The 23046-nt window shown below is 35.0% G+C and overlaps 3 protein-coding genes and 1 long non-coding RNA gene across 4 annotated transcripts in view; 3 read left to right on the top strand and 1 right to left on the bottom strand.

Annotated features, from left to right (window-relative positions):
* Positions 1 to 22753, bottom strand: part of LOC149409095 (uncharacterized) — a 34932-nt gene extending 12179 nt beyond the window's left edge. Inside the window, exons 1-3 of the mRNA XM_089650173.1 lie at positions 22530 to 22753; positions 19259 to 19462; positions 18704 to 18856 (exon numbers count right to left, since the gene is read on the bottom strand). Coding sequence (XP_089506299.1) covers positions 18704 to 18856; positions 19259 to 19412 — 307 coding nt within the window. The 5' untranslated portion in view covers positions 19413 to 19462; positions 22530 to 22753. The remainder of the gene's footprint in view (positions 1 to 18703; positions 18857 to 19258; positions 19463 to 22529) is intronic.
* On the top strand, positions 10033 to 11146 carry LOC149409098 (uncharacterized). The gene is made up of 3 exons (XR_016305276.1): positions 10033 to 10151; positions 10513 to 10665; positions 11018 to 11146. It is a non-coding gene; the product is annotated as an uncharacterized LOC149409098 (long non-coding RNA).
* LOC149409097 (uncharacterized) lies at positions 11152 to 12113 on the top strand (the record flags this gene model as incomplete). The annotated part of the gene is made up of 2 exons (XM_089650129.1): positions 11152 to 11659; positions 12079 to 12113. Coding segments are annotated over 2 exons (543 nt in total), but the record flags the coding sequence as incomplete, so codon positions are not given.
* Positions 12166 to 12906, top strand: LOC149409096 (uncharacterized). The gene has a single exon (XM_089650169.1). It carries the CDS (start codon positions 12265 to 12267, stop codon positions 12904 to 12906), a length of 642 nt encoding a protein of 213 aa, XP_089506295.1. The 5' UTR covers positions 12166 to 12264.
* Positions 22754 to 23046: the final 293 nt, after the last annotated feature.

Below are 23046 nucleotides of genomic sequence, written 5' to 3'. Positions count from 1 at the left end.
ACTGGTAGGACAACTAACGGGACACTGCCATCTCAGGAGAGACATGCAGATATTGGTAGTATAAAACACCAATAGATGCAGGAAATGTGAAGAGGATGAAGAGACTCCAATTCACCTATGGTACGTATGTCCTGCCCTGGTGGGAACTTGACGCACATACCTAATGACAACCCTGGTGAACTTTATTAAAGGGACTGGGTTGTTGTTAAAGGAATGAGGTAAAATGGGAGATAGCACAACGGGCCTATGGCCTAAGTTTTCACGGTAACTACGTGTAAACTGTCTCCGCTTAAAAAAAAAATATAATAATAATTTATGTAAGGTATATTTAAAGTGTCGTGACATTTGTTTAAAATAAAGGTGTTCAGTGATGATTTAAATTTGAGTATGTCGGTTATTTGTTTGTTCCTACTTGGAAGGTTGTTATACTGTACTGGCCATGTAGTGTGGTCCTTTTTGAAATATAGTTTTATTTGATTTTGGGATTAATAAGTTTTCTGTTAACCTAGTAGCGTGTTTTTTTTTAACCTTGTTTATGTGTTGAGTTTTTTTTGTGGGATATTTTCTGTAGATGATCGAACTAACAGGCATAACTCCATTATATATATGTCCGTCACTGTCAGAAGTTTGAGATTTAAAAAAAAAATCTTTTACATGAATCCAGGTGATCAGAGTTTGTAATTTTTCGTATGCACCTCTTTTAGATGATAAAAACATCGTTGGCCTATTCCTTATTTTATAATTGAGTACCTATACGTATGCATAGAATGCGGTGATTACTGACTCGATGTTTAAGATATTTTTAAGGATGCCTAGAACAAAGGAATCCTATAATTTCTATACCCGCTATATCCGATTTTTTGACAAAATGATCTGAGTATGACATCTTGTTCACATTTTTGCGAGCAACAAGAGGAGCCTAAAATTGAGTTTCAAAACCCTCCATATCACGACCAAACACCATGTTAAAACTGTGAGTTATAAACCAAATCCGCTATATCATACAGAAAGTTACTATCAAAACGCGCTATATCGGATTCAACCAATCACAAGCAGTTTTTTTGCCAAAATACAATATAGCCGCCGCTCTGACTCGTTTCTAAACCCACCATGTCGTCTCAGTTGACTTTCAAAAGCCTCTATATCACGAAGTGAGTATCAAAATCCGCTTTATCCATTTTATTTATCGAAATTACTTAATTATTGCTATAGAAAAATAAATGATTTTCGAAATTTTATTACTCCAATTCATTATATAAAAAATTGTAATGCAATTAGTTATGTACGCTAGAGATGTGACAGTTTTTTTGCGGTTTTCTCCAAATCAATGAAAGTTGATATAGCGGGTATAGAAATTACACGACTCTACACGATTATAGCAAAAATCAGCTTTTCCTTGTTAAGGAAAAGCTGATTTTTGCTATAACTTTAGATACACGCTCTTTCTAGTTTATATTTGCATCTAGCTGTATTCCCAGCAGTGAACAAGTTTGGGAAGGTTCGATATGATTGTTATTAAAGTTAACATTTATGTTTATATGTGTAGCTTGTATTGGACAAAATTTTAGAAGTTCAGTTATGTTTGTGTTAACCCATATTTCGCCGCTATCACTTCCCGTAGTCAGATTTTGATGAAATTTGGATATGTTGCATATAAACACCTAATTAAGAAAATAAAAAAAATTAAAAAATGTAAATACATAAACTTACAAAAATATGAGATGTTGCGTTTTCGCAACGTCAGTGAAATAGGGGGGTTAAAAGTAAATGTATGAAACAAAATAAGTTTTTATTTTTAAAGTGGATTTCTTTGTAATCATTTATAAATCATATTACTTACAGTAACTAAAATTTAAGATATTGTAGGAATAAATAAGAAAGTGCACCTTTCCAAAAGACATAATTAGAAATTAGCATACACAAATATTACAATAAACATTATTTTCCGGTATGGTAAATTTTGCTACATTTATGGTGCAATGCCACATTACACTCTGAACACATATAATATGTTTGTGAATAATATATATACGACATCTATTTCTATTTTCTCCTTTATTTTGAAAATAACTACTCCCTGTTTTACTTGACAATGCTGTCGCAAATCTATGACTAATCCAAGACTTATATCCAAATTTGATAGGCTTGCCATGAATATACATTTTACACGAATGCTTTCCTCTATAAGGGATCATTGGTTCGTATATTGACAGCGCATGCCGTATAGTTCAGAGCTGTTTAAAAATGTTGTTTAACAAGGTGGTCACGGTCTAACTTTATAAAGTTTGTCGGTAGAATCGATATTTTAATTGTAATCCAAATGTAAATTGCTCTTGACATCACGATAGGTTTGTCCGGTCATGCATGACCTCACAAAAAGATTTGCAATGTCCTCATCTAAAGACCATTACATTTCCTTACGAGGTAACCTATGATATCCAGTGTACAATAAAAATTCTGTAAATTTTATTTATGTTATTGAAAGTCAATGGTGTGTTTATTTTGTTTTTTAATGAATAAATCCTGATGACAGCACATCAGAAATAAGGCCCCAACACGTTGGTCTCACTACAACTATGGCAGAGACACGGCCCGAAATCAAACCATTTTCGTCATGGCGTCGCCCAACCCGGACTACCAGCTGGGTTAATCGTTTTATCAAAAGGTGTCGTGGCCAAACCCATGAACAACCTGATAAACACATAAGAAACGATGAGATAAGAAGAAGAGGCCCGATGGGTGAATATATATCAAAATGAAATATTTGCCATCGAGATAAATAAGCTCCAGAAAGGAGCTACATTACCAAGTGACAGTCGGCTCAAAGCTTTGAACCCCTTCCTTGGACCCGACGGTCTACTGAGGATGGACTCACTTTTACGAGCCCTCAGTGAAGTGTCCCAAGAAGTGTGGACATCCATTATAGTGGACGGTGATCACGCCTATACACGACTCCTGGTGAGCCATCATCACCAGGATGCCGATCATCCGAGTACGGAGAGAACGATGGCTGATTGTTGTACAATCAAGTTAATGAGATCACTATTAAAAAATAGTTCAAAGAACTCGGAATAAGATTTATCCACAATTTTTTTTTCACATATTCAACTATTCTGTTCTCAACGTTATTTGGCACTCGCGAATAACTAGGTTTCGATTACTTCCAACGCATTTCCCTTGGTACTGACGATGAAGATGTTGATGGTTGGGGTTGGGATGGAGTTGTTGAAGGTTCACTCATCAGCCTCTTGGAGTGGACTTCCAAAGTTCCTGCCGTATCCCCAGGGCCGGTTTTAGTACTATCAGCGCCCTGGGTGAGATTTTTACGGCGCCCCCTAACTGCAATTCAATTCCATACGAAAAAAGGCAATGGGTATAATGGAATAACCGTTTATTAAAAAAAAAAACTATTTATTTTAAAAAACTTCACTTTTCTAGCCTTTCTATCGGCGAACTCTTTTATAAGGTTATCAAAATCGATATTTTCAGCAATTTCATTTTCGATTGACAAAGTTGCCAAGTTTGTCAATCTAGATTGTGATATTGTCGATCGCAGATAGGTTTTAATCAGCTTAAGCTTAGAAAAACTCCTCTCCCCACTAGCAACCGTTACAGGTATAGTCAATAATATACGCAATACTATCCACACATTTGGATACAGTTCTTGTAGGTTGCGATCTTTGATAAAATTTAAAACATAAGCAGGGGTAACCACATTCTGATTAGGCAAAAAAGATTTCAGGCTTACGAGTTCATCACACAACATACAACCATCTATATCAGATTTAGAGTCTACAGTTAATTTCAATTGGATATTACCACAGAGTTTGACAAGGTCGGTTTTTTCCGGAATCTGTTATAGGCTCGTCGTGGGCAGTTTCACCAGCTTGACGCTTAACAAACCGAATTCTTGTTGTGGCTCTAAACACAGGTTCAATTTCTAGTTGTTCAGCCAATCCCTTCGCAGTTAAAATGGCGCTTTTAAAGCCAGTATTTCTATATTCTTCCAAGAAAGTGCAGCATTTTTCAACATTTCTGTACATTTACTGATATCCATATTTGTTGATTGTAGAGATTTACTAACGACATTAATTTGAAAAAGTATGTCATACCAAACAACCAACGAAACTATGAAGCTGAAATCTTTTAACTGTTCGGCTAGAGTAGTAGCCTCATGAGAGACTTGAACATCAGTTTTCTGAGTTTCAATAGCCAAAGTAATTAAAGCGTCATGGATGGCACTAATTTGATAACGGACTGCTTTAACACTGTTTATTCTTGCTTCCCAACGTGTGTCACTGAGCTTTTTTATAGTATATAATCCCAAATTATCGGTTAGAATTTTCCATCGATGAACAGAAGCTGAAAACAATGTGAACAACCTCTGAAGTACCCCAAACAAAGTGACTGATTTTACGGATGACTTAGCGGCATCGCATAGTACGAGATTGTAGCTATGACAACCACAAGGTACATAAACAGCTAAGGGATTTATGTCCAGAATCCTCCTTTGAACCCCAATATTTTTCCCTTTCATATTCGCTCCGTTGTCATAACCCTGACCCCTACAGTCGTTCAATTCCAGTCCGTGTTTATTTAAAACATCAATAATAACTTCAGTCAGTTTTTCACCAGTCGACTCATTTACAGGTATAAATTCTATGAAATGCTCTTTTACTGATACTTTATCGTCATCTGATGATAAATCAACAAATCGTATTGTCAGTGAAAGTTGTTCTACATGACTAATGTCCGGAGTACAGTCAGCTATAATAGAATAATATTTTGATTTCTTTGCGCGAGATATGATTTCTGACTTTATTTTTTCACCGATCAACTCTATTAATTCATTTTGAATGTCTTTTCCGCAGTAGTGGTCTGAAACATCACCCTTCATAGCTAATCGCAAGTGCTCCTGCATAACTGGATCAAATTTGGCTAGTAGTTGTACTAAGCCCAAGAACTTTCCGTTATTTGGCGTATATAGTTTGTCAGAAGTACCTCTGAACGCCATATTGTTTTCAGCTAAGTAAAGTGTAATATGCATCAATCTAGACAAAACATTATTCCATCTGGTAGTTTCCTTTCTAATCAAATGTTGCTCTTGGCAATCTATTGTTTTTCCTGTTTTTAATCGTAGTTCAGTATCAACCCATGAAAGGTAAAACTTCTTGTGTGAAGTGCTATTCTCATGATTTTTTAACATTTCAGACAAGTGTTTCCAGTTGTTATATCCTTCAGATACTAAACTCGACGTTGAGCTACTATCAATAGCTTGCAACAAAAACAATAAATTCGATCCTTAGAAACGGAGTAATTTAACCAACGACGCTGAATTGTTTCATTGTTCGCTAGTTTTATGAAATGAGAATTAGAGAAATGTCGCCCTGTATCGTTCTTCGGATAATTATCAATGTGAGTTTGCACTGGGCCACTTGTTATTATATGATCAATTAATTTGCTATTTCGAATGAGTGGCCAAGTGGCTGGATCCGCTATATTCGGTAACAGTACTAACGTCATCTAGCATTTGTATTTGTTGTACATCACCAATGGAGTCATCCTGAGCAGCATCTGTAATTGTAGCACAACTTGTTCCCTCACTTCGGGAAACTTCGTTCACAATCTCTTCAGCAGCTATCTGATCTGACTTGTCAGACAGAGGCTCCACTACCGATGAATTCGTTTGTATTCCAGATGTAGATGCCACATTCAGGTCTTGATTTTTTGTTGTGATATATTTGCATGCGGTGCAATCGAAGGTTCCATTCTAGATTCTAGCGTTGCAACCATAACATTTTTTTCCTTATATTTAGGGAATTTACGAGTAAGTAGTTAAGTAGGCCTCGTTCAAAGAACGAGGGATATAAAGGGGCGCGCCGGGCGCCTGTGGCGCCCCTTTAAATCCGGCGCCCTGGGCGGTCGCCCAACCGCGCCCTACCCTAACGCCGCTACTGCGTATCCCCGAGCGTATGGCTAAATGCAGCGTCTTCGTGTAAGTCATTGTCATCAAAATCCTCTTTATCGGTAACTTCGGCGACTTTAGGGGGTAAAACCACCACATCTGGAATATCTTCTTCGTCATCTTCATCGTCTATATTCCAATTCTCTGCGATAAAGTCGGCAGCCTCTTGTGTGGTAAAAGGGTCTTTTGGATTCATCTTATTCAAAAGAAAAAACACAATTATAGCGATTGTTGCTGGTTATTATGAATAAAATAATTATAAATTCTTTACCCCCGTATTTCGCTGACGTTGCGTTAACGCATCACTTAAATAATCTATGTGAAATGAGTACCTCTGGAAAATTTTTTGTTTTTTTAAGTGTAGGTACATATTATTAAATAGGAATCGATTATTTATTAAAAAAGGCTAAAATATATTAAGAATTTTGGTCATATGTCAACGATAATAATTATTTAAAAATTGCTTATCTGAGTGTCGTATTTTGTCCGCCTTTGGGGGCGTCTACTTAGTCGCTGAAGCAAATATGTTTCTATCTGTTAAGTTCTTACGGTCAAGTCAAAGTTTTTCTATAAGTAACTGAAAGAATAATGGTGAATCCTTATCAAGTTCTCAAAATATGACCCAGCAACCAAACTGTTGCGTTTTCGCAACGTCAGCGAAATATGGGTTATGAAGCTCAAAAACACATATTTTTGGATTTTAAGTGACATCTTCAACTGAAAATTGAACTTCAATAGTTTTACGCATCACTCGGGATTTGATTAATGGAATACCGCACACAGTCTCAACTGCTCTATTTAAAATGAATAATTTGTGAAATAACATAAATTAATCAAATAAAATTTACTTACGCAAGCCGGGGTTTGAACCCGCGACCTCCGAATCTCTAGTCAAGAGCACCCCTAGACCACGGAGGCCGTACTTCGTAAGATGTAAGAATATTTCACATCACGCATACACCGACAGCTGATAGTAGTATATTAGCGGTAGGTACCTTTGTACGTGTACGTTGTTTTCAAACTTAATAATATTTGGATGATTTATGTGTAGCAATTTTTGTGAAAAATCACATAAAAAACGCTGTTTGTATATTTTAAAGTAATACTTTGAGTCAACGACTACCTAAGATAAAATCAAAGGTTCGAAATCTGAAAATCACCCTGTTTAATCAATTTACCACTAATTGGCTAATTGAACAAAAAATACCTAAAACTTATGGGAGCCGAATTGTTCAAACTCCAGACGATATGTTCAATATCCAAAATAATCATTCATCATTCATTGACCGGTCGGTGGCCGAGTTGACATCGCGCTTGGGTCCCACTCAGGCGTAGTGTGTTCAATTCCTCGGCTGGCTAAGTCCTCCATCATAACACAAGCAACATTTTCAGCTTACTGAGGTGGTAGTAGGAGATTTTCAAATATTGTCAGGTTATTCGTAACCTGGGAATGTTTGTCTTTCTTTAAAAAAAAAAAAAAAAATTTTTTTTAATAAAATTTAAATCATTTTCAAGCCATGTTCAACGTCCACCTTTAAAGTCATAATATGGGCATATTATAGCTTCAATCTTCGAAATATGATCTTTAAACATTTTCTGTTACACATTTGTATAAAACGAATTGACAAAAATCGAGAATTTTTTAGAATTTGCATGTAAAAACAAAAAAAAACGTTTTCTGTAAAATTCGCTAAATGGTCTGTTAAACATAAAAGCACTAGGGCAGCGAAGTAATGCAAGAAACTAAAAATCTTAAGCGAACTTATTTATTTATTAAACGGCCGTAGGACTTTTACAGACATAATACAATTAATATAACCCAGAAATGTAATACCTAAGTAAATTAAATAAACATCATTATTTGATAATTAGATACAATTAATCGATCAACTACATTTTGCACTTCCAGGGTTTAAGCTCTGCTGGTCTAAGTGCGCACTTGAAGTGAAATTACACTAAACTGCGCTATATAAATGCGATGTTATTTTTTTATTTATAATGTTTTACATTTCACCAAATGAAACAGTTCCATTTGAAGTCATAAAATGTATTTAAGCGAACGTCTATCGGAATATTGTTGAGCAAAATAAATTTACAACATCGGAGTTTATGTTTCGCAAATTTTAGATTCGTATCATAGGCGCGTAATACTGCGAAGTTGTAAAAGAATTGCTACAATTTTATGGTTGGTACTTAACTGTCTTGTTACTGTCCCGCCAGGAACATGGAATGAAATTATGTAAAGTAAACTCAGGGGTATTCAATGACGAATTAATAATTTCAAACAAACACATTAAATCGCAAATAATTATTCGTTGGGATAATTTTAATAAATGTAATCAATTAAGAAGGTAGCCGTTATTTTGGCATTCTTTAAGATTTACTTTTCTAAAATTTAGATATCATAATAATTTATTTTGGAATCTTTCAAAGGTACGTGAATGAACTTCATAATTTGGAGACTAAACTGTGGAATTATACTCGATATGACTCCTAACTAGTAACATATACAATGTTTTGATAGTGTATATTTTGTGAAAATCATTAGATAATCTTAATATAAAGCCCAACATTTTCAAAGGTTAGTTGGATATAATTTCTATATGCTTTATAAAATTGAGTTTCATGTCAAACCAAATACCGAGTAATTTTTTCCGAGACAGAAACTACCGATATATCTGATAAAAAATAAAATAAACTACTTATAGCATAAATTCTAAAATGATGAAAGTATCTTTGCAATTAATTATAATTTTTAATATTCATAATTATTACAAACAAAAAAATTCTTCATCTTGATACTCACAACTCTTCTAGACACAAGCGCCAGCTTCTATAGAAGAGGAAAAAAAAGAGTATAATAATTGTCTATGTGCCGTAACCCACTCCTCCAACGAGACAAAACCGCTTCCCTTGTCCGCCCCCACTCTCCTGCTGAACTGGGAGCAATTAAATCGAATAATCATTCGATAGTTTTGGTGTTTTGATTAAAAAATTTCGATCTTGTACATGTTTCGATCCCGCCCATCACTAGTGTAACTTCTCTGACAGCTATTAAATAAATTATCTGTGAAATTTCTTTGTCATTTTTCTCAAGGTCGCTGCAGCCGCACAGTCATCGGGACAAAGAATCTCCTAGTCCTGACGTGTGCGGCTAAGGAGGTTAATAAATCAGTTTCTTCACACAGTCGTTTTGAAAGAGTGGGTCCCTTCCAATTGCCTAATAATATTATACAAGACGCAATTGCAATGAAATCATCATTAACCTAGAAGGTCAGTTTCCTGATAATTATTATAATTGACTTTGACTTCATTACTGTCTATGAATAACTTAACTAAAGTATTTTGTCAACACATGCTTTCGTTTATCCTTTTTCCATACTCTGTTTAACCCACGTTGTTAATTTTATCATCTTATACTTGTGATAGATTTTCGTTAGTGCTAATAACAAATATTCATCGCTATTTGAAAGCAGTCGTTATTACCAATCAAACTGAGCGACCACGGTTTTTAAATTAGTGCTATGGCATACTTAAATACATAATTGCGCTGTATCTAACGCGACCTAGCTTTACTTTACCCAATCGGTACACCTAACTTAAGTAATCTATTTGTGTGTTTTGTAAGGAACGTTTAAACTAAAACGTCAAGACGTCAAACTTTCTATTTTTAGTCTAGTATTCGAAGGGCATTGGCTAAAAATAATCGCAGATTACCGATATTTGTTAAAGCCAGAACGACAATACGGTTTTATCTTTAGTTATTGAGTTATCTAGTTATCTGACAATCGAAGACAATTTTAACCGTTTTCAAACTTCTTAACTTCAGTCTAAGATACAGTCGCAATTATATCCTCATTTCGAATTAGGTGTTTTGACGACTATACGACTTCATTGGTTTGACAGATTATTCCAAGTGAAACCAAATGTTCAAAGCTTTTTCATAAAGTTCCGTTACATTACAACTATGTTCTGTTTCAGGTATGTTTGTTTGGGCTTGAACCAATTACCAAACGCTACCACAGCAGTGCCATGGATCTACTAAATCCAGAGACTGTTACGATCAAGACGGAACTAGGACCCCAGGAAGGAGGCGGAGGTGAAATTTCAAATACGGATATAGATGTCGACCTCCCAGATGTAAAGAAGGAATGTTTGCAATATGCGGAAAGTACGCAGACAGCCAGTTAGTTGCAATGTATATTTACAAAATGTTTAAGTCGGATTTTTCAGAATCCATATACTTTATGAAATGTCGTTCAAACAGGGCAACTGCGTGTTCACTACTTCCTCTCTTGTTGTGTATAAGTATATTTGGTATTTACCTTATCACTCCTTTGACTCCCGAACAAAACTCCGCACTTTAGTTACTCAAATCACTGAAGCTGACATCTGGGAGCATTACTATTTCTTAAATTAACCTAGTCTATTTGGATGGTTTGTGTTACAGAAATTGAACAATTCAACAAATTTCGAAGTTCACTTTCAAGTTCTGTTCAACATTTTTTGTACATCGATGATTAATTAACTTTATTTAATTTTTTCAGGTTGCTTTAAAGTGGAGTCTGTTACCAGCAAGGCGGATCTTCGACCCCGAGAAGAAAAAAGAGGGGGATTTATTTAAACGGAAATTGACATAGACCTGCCGAATATTAAAAAGGAATGCCTAGAACGTTTTGAAAGAATAAACCAGAGAGCAGGTAAAATCTTTTTTTTAATAGTTCAGTGAATCTATACAAAAACGGCCCAAACTGGAAATTAGGCAAATGCTGAATTTTCGCAAGTGAATAGTATCTAATACGGGAAGTATTTTTACAAAAGTTGCACTTACATGGAATAAAGTTCCTTACATGGAATTTAACAAAGACCTACCGGGTGTTAAAAAGGAATGCTTAGAAGTTTTTGAAAGAATTACCCAGACACCAGGTACAACCGATGTTTATAAATTTAGATATTTCTGCTCTACTGTTTTTCTACTTTTTTTATGAATTTACTTATGTAAGTGGAGATAATAAGTTACACTTAATCCTTTTAGTTCGTATTCTTTTTCAGATTTGTCGCAAGACCTTAAGACGCATCCTGGGGAAATCTCCAGCCATCCTATGTCAAATTTTGAACCCCAATTTCGCACTCATACTGGTGAAAAACCGTTTTCATGTTCTGAGTGCAACTATTCATCTCATTTGAAGGGCGCTCTAATGAGCCACATGTTTACTCACTCTAAAGAAAAACCTTATGCATGTTCTTTGTGCAACAAATCATTTACTCAAAAGAGCAGTCTGACCAGTCACATGCTGACTCACAATGGAAAAAAACCTTTTTCTTGTTCCGAGTGCAACTATTCATGTTATCAGAAGGGCGTTCTGATGAGCCACATGTTGACTCACACTGGAGAAAAACCTTATTCATGTTCTTTGTGCAACAATTCATTTACTCAAAAAGGCAGTCTGACCAGGCACATGCTGACTCACACTGGAGAAAAACCTTTTCCATGTTCTTTGTGCAACAATTCATTTATTCAAAAGAGCAGTGTGACCAGTCACATGCTGACTCACAATGGAGAAAAATCTTTTTCATGTTCTGAGTGCAACTATTCATCTCATTGGAAGGGCGCTCTGATGAGTCACATATTGACTCACACTAAAGAAAAACCTTATGCATGTTCTTTGTGCAACAAATCATTTACTTTGAAAGGTTATTTGACGAGCCACAGGCTGACTCACTCTGGAGAAAAACCTTTTTCATGTTCTTTGTGCAACAAATCATTTACTCGAAAACTTCATCTGACGAGCCGCATGCTGACTCACACGGGAGAAAAACCTTTTTCGTGTTCTGAGTGCAACAATTCATTAACTCAAAAAGTTCATCTGACGAGCCACATGCTGACTCACACTGGAGAAAAAAAAAATTCATGTTCTGAGTGCAACTATTCATCTCATTGGAAGGGCGCTCTGATGAGCCACATGTTAACTCACACTAAAGAAAAACCCTATGCATGTTTTTTGTGCCACAATTCATTTACTCAAAAAGGTCATCTGACCAGGCACATGCTTACTCACTCGCGAGAAAAACCTTTTTCATGTTCTGAGTGCAACTATTCATCTCATTGGAAGTGCGCTCTGATGAGACACATGTTGACTCACACTAAAGAAAAACTTTATGCATGTTCTTTGTGCCACAATTCATTTACTCAAAAAGGTCATCTGACTAGGCACATGCTGACTCACACTGGAGAAAAACTTTTTTTATGGTCTTTGTGCAACAGTTAATTTTCTCAAAAAGGCCATCTGACCAGCCACATGCTGACTCACTCTGGAGAAAAACCTTTTTCATGTTCTTTGTGCAACAAATCATTTACTCGAAAACTTCATCTGACGAGCCACATGCTGACTCACACTGGAGAAAAACCTTTTTCGTGTTCTGAGTGCAACAATTCATTTACTCAAAAAGTTCATCTGACGAGCCACATGCTCACTCACACTGGAGAAAAACCTTTTTCATGTTCTTTGTGCAACAATTCATATACTCAAAAAGGTCATCTGAGGAGCCACATGCTGACTCACACTGGAGAAAAAAAAATTTCATGTTCTGAGTTCAACTATTCATCTCATTGGAAGGGCGCTCTGATGAGCCACATGTTAACTCACACTAAAGAAAAACCCTTTGCATGTTTTTTGTGCCACAATTCATTTACTCAAAAAGGTCATCTGACCAGGCACATGCTTACTCACTCGGGAGAAAAACCTTTTTCATGTTCGGAGTGCAACTATTCATCTCATTGGAAGTGCGCTCTGATGAGACACATGTTGACTCACACTAAAGAAAAACTTTATGCATGTTCTTTGTGCCACAATTCATTTACTCAAAAAGGTCATCTGACTAGGCACATGCTGACTCACACTGGAGAAAAACTTTTTTTATGTTCTTTGTGCAACAGTTAATTTTCTCAAAAAGGCCATCTGACCAGCCACATGCTGACTCACTCTGGAGAAAAACCTTTTTCATGTTCTTTTGTGCAACAAATCATTTACTCGAAAACTTCATCTGACGAGCCACATGCTGACTCACACTCGAGAAAAACCTTTTTCGTGTTCTGAGTGCAACAATTCATTTACTCAAAAAGTTCATCTGACGAGCCACATGCTCACTCACACTGGAGAAAAACCTTTTTCATGTTCTTTGTGCAACAATTCATATACTCAAAAAGGTCATCTGAGGAGCCACATGCTGACTCACACTGGAGAAAAAAAAATTTCATGTTCTGAGTTCAACTATTCATCTCATTGGAAGGGCGCTCTGATGAGCCACATGTTAACTCACACTAAAGAAAAACCCTATACATGTTTTTTGTGCCACAATTCATTTACTCAAAAAGGTCATCTGACCAGGCACATGCTTACTCACTCGGGAGAAAAACCTTTTTCATGTTCTGAGTGCAACTTTTCATCTCATTGGAAGTGCGCTCTGATGAGACACATGTTGACTCACACTAAAGAAAAACTTTATGCATGTTCTTTGTGCCACAATTCATTTACTCAAAAAGGTCATCTGAATAGGCACATGCTGACTCACACTGGAGAAAAACTTTTTTTATGTTCTTTGTGCAACAGTTAATTTTCTCAAAAAGGCCATCTGACCAGCCACATGCTGACTCACACTGGAGAAAAGCCTTTTCATATTTGAAGTGCAACTACTCGTGTACTCGAAAGGGACATTTGACGAGTTACATGCTCTCTCACGTTACCGAAAAACCTTTTAAATTTTCCGAGTGCAACAAGTCATGTACTCAAAAGGGAAATTTGACAAACCACAGTACCACAGTAACTCACAGTCGAAAAAAACCTTTTTCGTGTTCCGACTACAGTTTTTCGTGATCTCAAAAGAGATTTTTATTTATTTATTTATACGCCCATTGGGCTTTTACATACATAGTTAATAAAAAAAATAATATTCTGAAGATTGCAAGTTCACAAAAGTAATAGTAAAAATACATTTAGCCATATCCATTTGACATATTATAACAGCAAGTAAATAGTACAAAAATAAGAATATTTCTACTCCTAAGTTATACAGACTTAAATTAGTTAATAAGAAATGTAAAGTTTATATGTAAATGCTAGGTAGTGGCAGCAGTAACATGATACAATACGACACATAGTGTATGAGGCCTTTGAGTAAGAAAGCTAACGAAATAATTATTATTGTCAGTATTGTTAACAAATATACTGCGTTTGACTGGTTGTAGTGGCCTGCTAAATCTAGAGCGATCGGTCAGCCATTTTACATAGTTTATATTAAAAAAATATTGTGAAAATTATAAATAAAGAATATTAAAGCAATAATATATCATTCACAATTCATTCAATTCAATTCATAATTCGAAGGGTTTTCCAGTAAGGTAATGTGAACGGAGAGGTGGGAACTAAATAAATGTCATTGCGGTAGGAACGAAGAAAATTTTCATGTAAAGAGTAAACACAATCTAGACTGAAAATTAGTTTTGCTAAGCACATCCAGCAAATTATTTCAAAATCCTACAAGAAGCTAGGTTTCCTGTTAAGAATAAGTAATAATTCAAAAAGTGCCAAGACTACAGAAATGTTATCTATATTGGTCAGAAGTCAACTGGAGAATGCTTTCACAATAAAATATATACGTAGATTTAGAATATAAGATATACGTAGATTTAATCTCAAATGACCTACCAGGTAAGGATTGTTCTGTATATTATCTCCATATATAGTTCGTAATAACATAGATTATTGTAGAAATGTATGATTTATTAGTAAAGCGCCCTTCAGGTGATTTTGCACAAAAACGGCGCTAAACAAAAAAACGGAGGCAAAGTTTATTATTATCTAATAAAATTAAAAAATTGAAAATTTTACGTAAGAAATACAACAAAACTAAAAATAACATAATAACTTTACACAAAAAGTAACAAAGTAGTTATTGTTTCTACAATGCTAAATAATAAAATGGATGGTTCGAAATTGCTACCCGTCATTGGTTTAAATTTTCCAACGTGTTGGACTAGGCGCACGACGCTTCTTTAAATAGAAGCCAACAACACTAATTCAGCAAATAACTTTCAAGTCTCTCGCGTATATCTAATACGAAAAATTACTAGTCATATTTTTTTAGCGTGATTATATTATTTTATAAGCACTTAAACTTAATTATTCAAAAAAAAAATTATAAGCAGTCAATTATGATTCGTGCACACATAAACCCTGAATGAAAAAATTCTGCTCATCTCTCCACAAACTTTCCTCTTTTTAAATAGTTTTACTCATATATCTAGGTGAAATTACAAAGACATTGAATATCGATACATAATAGGTTCTCATATCAAGTATAATTTAATACACCTTACCAATTGTATCATCATTAAGCATTTTTAAAAATAAAAAAATAAACATATATTATTATTAAATGTATAAGAATAATATCGCGATTTCCACAATCATCCTCAGGGGCATTTAACTAAGCTTTGGCCTTGAAACTCATTTGATACCGCCACGCCCACCTCAAAATTCTTGTAGAAAACGAATAATATGGCTATAAGCTCAGATCTCATTGGTGAGAGCAGAAGGATTGGTTTGATCTCTCGCTCTCTACCATAATGACTCGTGTAACAGAAAGAGATGACGGAATTTTGCCGTTTGACAGTTTCAAATCATTCAAACAAAATGAGTGTGGTTTATTTATACACGCGGGTTGTCATTTGCTGCCGAAATACTATCATTTCCGTCGAAAATATTGCGTGTTAAAGTTGTTCGTGATAAAAATACAATATAAGCCAGTATAGTGTTAGCGAGTTACAAACATATATTCAACCTACTTACGTAAGTTCAAGTTTAAAGTGAATTGACAGTTATTCGTTCGGTTTTTTGAACAATGCTTCATACTTGGCATATGTCTTCCTCCACAACGTATAAATGTTATTTATTATATCGATAAACGTATTCATGTTATTGATTAGTGTTATCCTGTATTATCTTATTGTTTTGGTGAAATTAAAGATTTTTAAACATATGTAACCAAGAGTTCATGAGGCTGAAAAATGTCGGAATTCTTCGTCATACTGTCGGACAATCATGTTTTGGAAATTTTCTTCAGTGTTTTTGCAAATTTCTTGTCATTTTGGGTTTATTCTTCTCAGATTAACAAGTTTCATCTCAAGGAAATGCACTGTAAAAGTTTATTTTCTTAGTCAGATGAACCTTGCCCTTGGAAAACATTTCGACATTTTTCTGCTTCAAGGACATTTTTATTTTTATAATAGTTTTTTTGGGCTAGTGAATGAATAGAGTAGGCTGAGAGCAATTATGTTGTCTATGGTCGCATCTTTTTTAAAATGGCCTTGAGTTTCCTCTACCTTGCCTACTGCTCTGCTCCGCACGGTAGGTACTGCTTGTATGATGCTTGTATATCTGTGGTTAAGTACTGTATAATTCCGTTACATACAAAAGCCCGAAGATATCGATCTAGAGAGTGGTATATTTATGATCATCCTCACTATGGTTTGCTGTTCTGAGGCGGCATGTTGTAGTTTTTGAAATGATTATCTAAATGTCTAGGGGATGTGTAGGGGATATTTAGATATTTTAAAATAAAGCTTTTATGGATTGAAAATTTAAATATATTTCATATGTAGGAGTTCTAAACAGAACGTTTAGAATTGTCTTAAGCGTAAACTTATTTTTGGGCTATGTTGAGCAGCTCTAAGTGAGTGATCAAGGCAGGTCTCTATTCATTGGTCCGTAGACTTTCATTGGCTCCAATTCCAAGATATTCCATGTATATATTTAGTGTGTTATAGTAGGACAGAGGCATGCTAAAACTTGATAACGTACGTCCTCGTACGATTGATTCATTAGAATTCAAGTAATACGGGAGTTTAGTCATCCGTCCAATCCCCTATGGATGTTTGGAAAGGTTATGTTTCATATGAGTCTTCATATGGTTCGTCAGCTGGCTTTTTTGAACAGTTGCACTCGGAATATGAAAAAAGTTTTCTCCACTATACTTCAGCGTTTATTTCTTCAAACTTCCTTTTGGAGACCATGGATAGTTGCACTCAGAATATCTCAAAGGTTACACTCCAGAGTGATTCAGAATGTGATTCGTCAGAATACTTTTTTGAGAAAATGAATTGTTGCACAAAGAACATGAAAAAGGTTTTTCTCCAGTGTGAGTGAGGATGTGTTTCGTCAGGTTGCTCTTTTGAGAAAATGAATTGTTGCACATAGAACATGAAAAAGGTTTTTCTCCAGTGTGATTCAGCATGTGGATTGTCAGACTGATCTTATGAGAAAATAATTTGTTGCACAAAGAACAAGAAAAAGGTTTTTCTCCAGTGTGAGTGAGCATGTGTTGCGTCAGGTTGCTCTTATGAGAAAATGAATTGTTGCACATAGAACATGAAAAAGGTTTTTCTCCAGTGTGAGTCAGCATGTGGCTCGTCAGACTGCTCTTATGAGTAAATAATTTGTTGCACAAAGAACATGAAAAAGGTTTTTCTCCAGTGTGAGTCAGCATGTGGCACGTCAAACTGCTCTTTAGAGAAAAAGAATTGTTGCACAAAGAACATGAAAAAGGTTTTTCTCCATTGTGGGTTCGCATGTGTACCGTAAAATTGCCCTTTAGAGTACACGAATAGTTGCACTCAGAGCATTTAAAAGGTTTTTCTCCAGTGTGAGTCAGCATGTGGCTCGTCAGATGACCTTTTTGAGTAAATGATTTGTTGCACAAAAAACATGAAAAAGGTTTTTTTCCAGTGTGAGTCAGCATGTGGCGCGTCAGATCGCTCTTTCGAGAAAATGAATTGTTGCACTCAGAACACGAAAAAGGTTTTTCGCCACTGTGAGTCAGCACGTGGCTCGTCAAATTTCCCTTTTGAGAATATGAATAGTAGCACTCCGTGGTTTCCACTGGTTGTATCTTCAGATCTGACGATAATTAAAAAAAAGGATTGATAGTTGGCTTCATGTGACTTATTACTTTCGTGTGTTACTAAGTGCAGAAAAGCATTCCAAATTCACATAAAAGTAAAAAAAAATAAGTTCCCAAAGGAACAGGTGACCAATTTGTGCTTTGCACTTATTTATATTTTTGAATTGAAACGCCGAGTTGTATATGGATTTACTTTGTAAAAACAATTATTTAAGAAATAGTGTTTTCAATGTAATGTAAAGAAATAAAAATTATAATTCTAACAAAAACGATTCATAGATTATAGTATAGTTACAGAAAATATTCATTCAAATTCATCTTTAAATATCTCATCAGTATTTTCAGACGTGTTGCAGCAGAATATACCACTTCAGAGGCATATAATAGAACACTCCAATACTGCACGGTTGTTTTTTTTTTGAATTTATGTAAATACGGAAAATCATTGCGACAAGTGTTTATTATTATTTCCCTTTATTTCTGTATTGTAAGCTGTCAGAATTTACTACGAAATTACAGGTTTTAAACAAAATATTAGGTAGCTGAATCGTCATCTTGCTCCCTACATGCTGAGTTGGTTTTCTTTTTACAGAACTAGCGAGCTTCTGCAGCAACCAAATCAAAACACTTGATCATTTAGATTTTCTTACTGCCTTAGAAATGTAATAAAAATAACAGCATATATTATTTTTGAAGTATTTTTTCGTTGACCTTAAAATAATCAGCATTCTGTTTTTTTGTTTTGATTATCTGGACTACTAAGAAGGAAAAACATTTTACCTGCTGTCTTGGCAGTTCTTTCAACGCGTTCTAAGCACTCCTTTTTAACATCCGGCAGGTCTAAGTCAATTTTCGTGTATTTAAATCCCCCTTCATCTTTTTCTCGGGGTCCAAGCTCCGCCTTAATGGTAACAGACTCTATATTAAGGCAACCTGAAAAACAATACAAGAAAGTATATTAACCGTAAATTTACAAAAAGACTTGTTTTTAATTAAAATTAAAATTTTCAAATTAAAATAAAATATTTTCGACAAAAAATAACATTGATTGACCACACAGGAGCAAGAAAAAGGTGAACAGACTTTAAGCTTAATTTAAGATATAAAGATGTCAGATGTCACTTCAAGGACCGATCTTTCAAGAAGGAAAGCCATTTACTCTTGACTACCTTCAGAACACGGTTTTGTTGTCAAAAGTTTAAAAAGTGCTTAAATTTAACAAAGATATATTTTAAAGTAAATGCGTCCTGTCCTGCACGACATTTCGAAACGGACATGGATTCCGAACATCTGAATTTAACATTCTACATTTTATACGTATGCAATGCAACTAACCGTCTGTCTGAGTACTCTCCGCATATTCCAAACATTCCTTCTTTATATCAGGAAAGTCGAAATCTATATCCGTATACGGTATTTCATCTATGCCTTCTTCCTGGGGCCCTGGTTCCGTCTTAATGGAAACAGTCTCTTGATTTGGTAGATCCATGGCACTGCTGTGGTAGCGTTTGGTAATTGGTTCTAGCCAAATAAATATACCTGAAACAGAACATAGTTGTGACGGAACCCTACTTTGTATGTGCTTTTAACATTTGGTTTCGCTTGTAATATTCTGTAAAAACAGTGAAATAGTATACATAACCCATTATTGGAAATTACGATATAATTATGTTTGTACCTTAACCTTGAAGTTAAAACATTTGAAAAGGTTGAAAAAGTCGTCGTCAATAGTCAGATAACTCTATATTTATAAATAAATCGGTATTACCGTTCTGCTTTTGATACCGATTGGCGTAAGTTAAACTAGGAAGTTTTAGACATTTGAGCATGTCATAAGAACAGTGGTCGCTTCCAAAATGAATAGCAATAAAAATAAGAATTATCACTAACTAACTAATATAAACTATCGTAACTATACTTAATAACTATCACAAGTATGGAATTATACATTTAACTGCGCGAGTGACTGATGATACAATGGACGGTAAAGAACACATGTGTGAACAATATATGTGAGTTATACATAGACAAAGCACTCTTTTTAAGGTGAATTACATAATACAATTAAAAAAAGTTATACATAGACAATAGAGTCGTGGACAATTTTTTAAAATTATTAAATTATATTTAATTAAATTAAATTTATTTATTTCAACAAAAAAAATTACAGAATATATTATTGATAAGTAAAATACCTATATGTAAGTTTTCAACGATGACATTGTTGAAAAACTAATGTTACAATAATAGTTTCCAATATAAAAAAAGTAAATAAGTATTTAAGAGTGTTATATAGATATGGCATAATATTCTGTAGGTATTTGAAGTTGTGCATAACCTGCCTCACTAGGCGAACCTGTGTTGAGGCAGATTTTTTAGTTAATTATTTCTTGCATTTTGTCTATGGTTTACTTATAAATGTTTAATATAGGTTCAGCTGAGATGTATTTGGTTTTTACAACTTATACACCTCATACAGTCAGACGTTTGTAGTGCCTTGTTACATTGGTTGCAGGTAGTAGGTACTCATAGGTAAATTGATGGCAGCAATATTATCACTGTGATGACTATTTACTTCAAAATCGAAATCGATTATATATTGTCATTCAAATACTTTATAATATTATCATCATTGGGGTGCAATATTGAGAATTATATTTTTTGTAAAGTAAATAAATTTAATATCATATAACAATTCCACAATGAAGTGACAGTTGTGTTTTACTCTGCTCCCTAAGTTAATTAAATATATTATGTTATAGTAAACATTTTGCACACAACGTGGCTTTCTGTTTGCTTGGAAGAAATTTAACAAATTTAAAATTAACGAAGTTGAGTGGATTTAGTGACATTACAAGGAAGAAGGACGAACTGCTTGCGGCCATTAAAAAGAAGAAGGGGGTCGACTGCAAGAGCGTAGGTGTTGCAGGAGGTAAAATTTTTATAAATGATCACCTCACCAGAAAAAACAAATTGATACTGAGATCAGCTAAAGAATTTTAAAATATAAACAAATATGATTTTTTATGGGTACGAAACTCAAAAATTTATATAAGAAAGAATATTACCTCTCCTACTATCCTCGTCACTAGTCAAACCGTATTGAACAACTTAACTCAGTGATTTCTTCTAAACTTAATTTAAATTTGATTTTATATAATTTTTGCTTTCAACTTATACCACTTTTGTATTCAACTCTATTCTATATACACACTACTCAACTTACTCAAAACACTACAACATAATACACTCACATCTGCGCAAATCGAAAACCATGCTCACCTCAGTGGACTTTTGGGTGCTGAGTTAACATAACAATATGTATTTTTTTATACATATTATTCTATTTACTTGGAATCAAAATTGGATAGTAGTTTCTCTTTTACATGATGCATAACACCATTATAATTTTTTTATCAAAACGCACGTGGCCTCCGATCCAAGACGAAAGAATTCTATCAAAACGTCCTGATCAACGAATTCGACATAATATTAACTAGCGAGACGTGGTTAGTTGACAGCATATCCGATGACGAGCTGTTTGATTGCCGGTATAACGTATATAGAAATGACAGAGATACTCATCGAACGGGTAAAACTAAAGGAGGTGGAGTTGTTATAGGTATAAAAAAGACTTTAAAGTTCGATCTCAAAAGTCATGTACATCAGAAGCCGAGGATATATGGATCTCACTATTACTAAGACATAAAAAAATCGCGTTTCAAATATTAATATTTGTTGCTCTTACTTACCAGGAGTTAATTCTAAGTGGTCTAATGCACAGCGTTTCTCTATTATCAATAGTCATACAACTACCATATCTGACTTAACTACTGACTTTCCAAATAACATTTTTCTAGTAATAGGCGATTATAATATGCCAAATGTGAGCTGGAACTCTACGTAACAGCCACGTAGTATTGACCTCTGTGCCTCTACCCTCCCTAGCTGCCTTTCGTTTTCCAATTTAACACAGTATAACGAAATTTATAATACTCAAGGACGAATTTTAGATCTCGTGCTCGTAATACAGTCATTGTCTCCGCGGCTGACTCGCCACTAGTAATCGAAGATGCACATCATAAATATATTATAGTTGAAGTAAATATTCCTCTCCCTGCTACCATCCTAAAACTGTTCAATAAAGTAAACTACGAGGTAGTTAATTATGCTCTCAGAAACTGTGATTGGTCCTCTGTCGTTAATGAACAGGACGTAGATGCTGCGGTACATCATTTTTATGGTATTATTGATGCCCTGATAGATGATCTGGTTCCAAAGAAAGCGACCAAATCAACCAAATTCCCAACATTGTAATCGGCGGCTTTAATTAACATAACTAAAGAAAAATTAAAGTTTTTCGTGTCTGGAAACGGTACAAGAATCCTCTAGATTACCTATCTTTTTCAATACTTAGCAAAATACAAAAGAAAATTTCTAGTCATACTCATAACTTCTACATTGCTCGATTGGAATCAGATATACAAAATAATGTTAAAAAAAGATGGAATTATGTTAAGATGCAAATAAAATCTCCCACTATACCAGAACATATAACCTATCATTCGACGACGGACCCCGGAAGACCCACGGCCTTCACCAGTACCTGATACATCAACGAGTCCGGTCACCAGCAGCGACGTCGACTCACTGACCCGCGCGTGACCAGCACTTCACCGCCTGCATCCAGAGTCTTCATCATCGGTCCTGGGGGCTGACTCTGTATCTCTCACAAGCGTCCGTTTCACTGATTTTGGTACTCTTTAGCAAGTCGTAAACCCGAACTTAATCGAAAACTTGAACTGACAGCTCGACGTTTCGGTTTAGATCGACGTCTGCCGACGCTCCCTGTATTTTGACACATAAATCAACTATCAATAGATTGATAACTCCGCCCTCTTTCCATACGTTTGGTTTGGTCAAGTTTTAACCTTAGATCTGGCAAATTTGTAGACACCACGCATCGCTGACGTCGCACCACACCATCGACAAAGGATAGAAATTTTTAACAAAGGCGCAACCATAGACAATATAATTCTGCTTCGGAACCTACCGAAGCGAATTAGCCTAAAACATAAGTAAAATGTCACCCAAGACGACAAGGTCCCATCTGACAAAGCCCT

Source organism: Hesperophylax consimilis, unplaced genomic scaffold (genome assembly GCF_061612785.1).
Source record: "Hesperophylax consimilis isolate HC1 unplaced genomic scaffold, BYU_Hcon_1.0 scaffold_36, whole genome shotgun sequence".
Lineage (NCBI taxonomy): Eukaryota > Metazoa > Arthropoda > Insecta > Trichoptera > Limnephilidae > Hesperophylax > Hesperophylax consimilis.
This window is presented reverse-complemented; position numbering and strand designations above follow the sequence as displayed.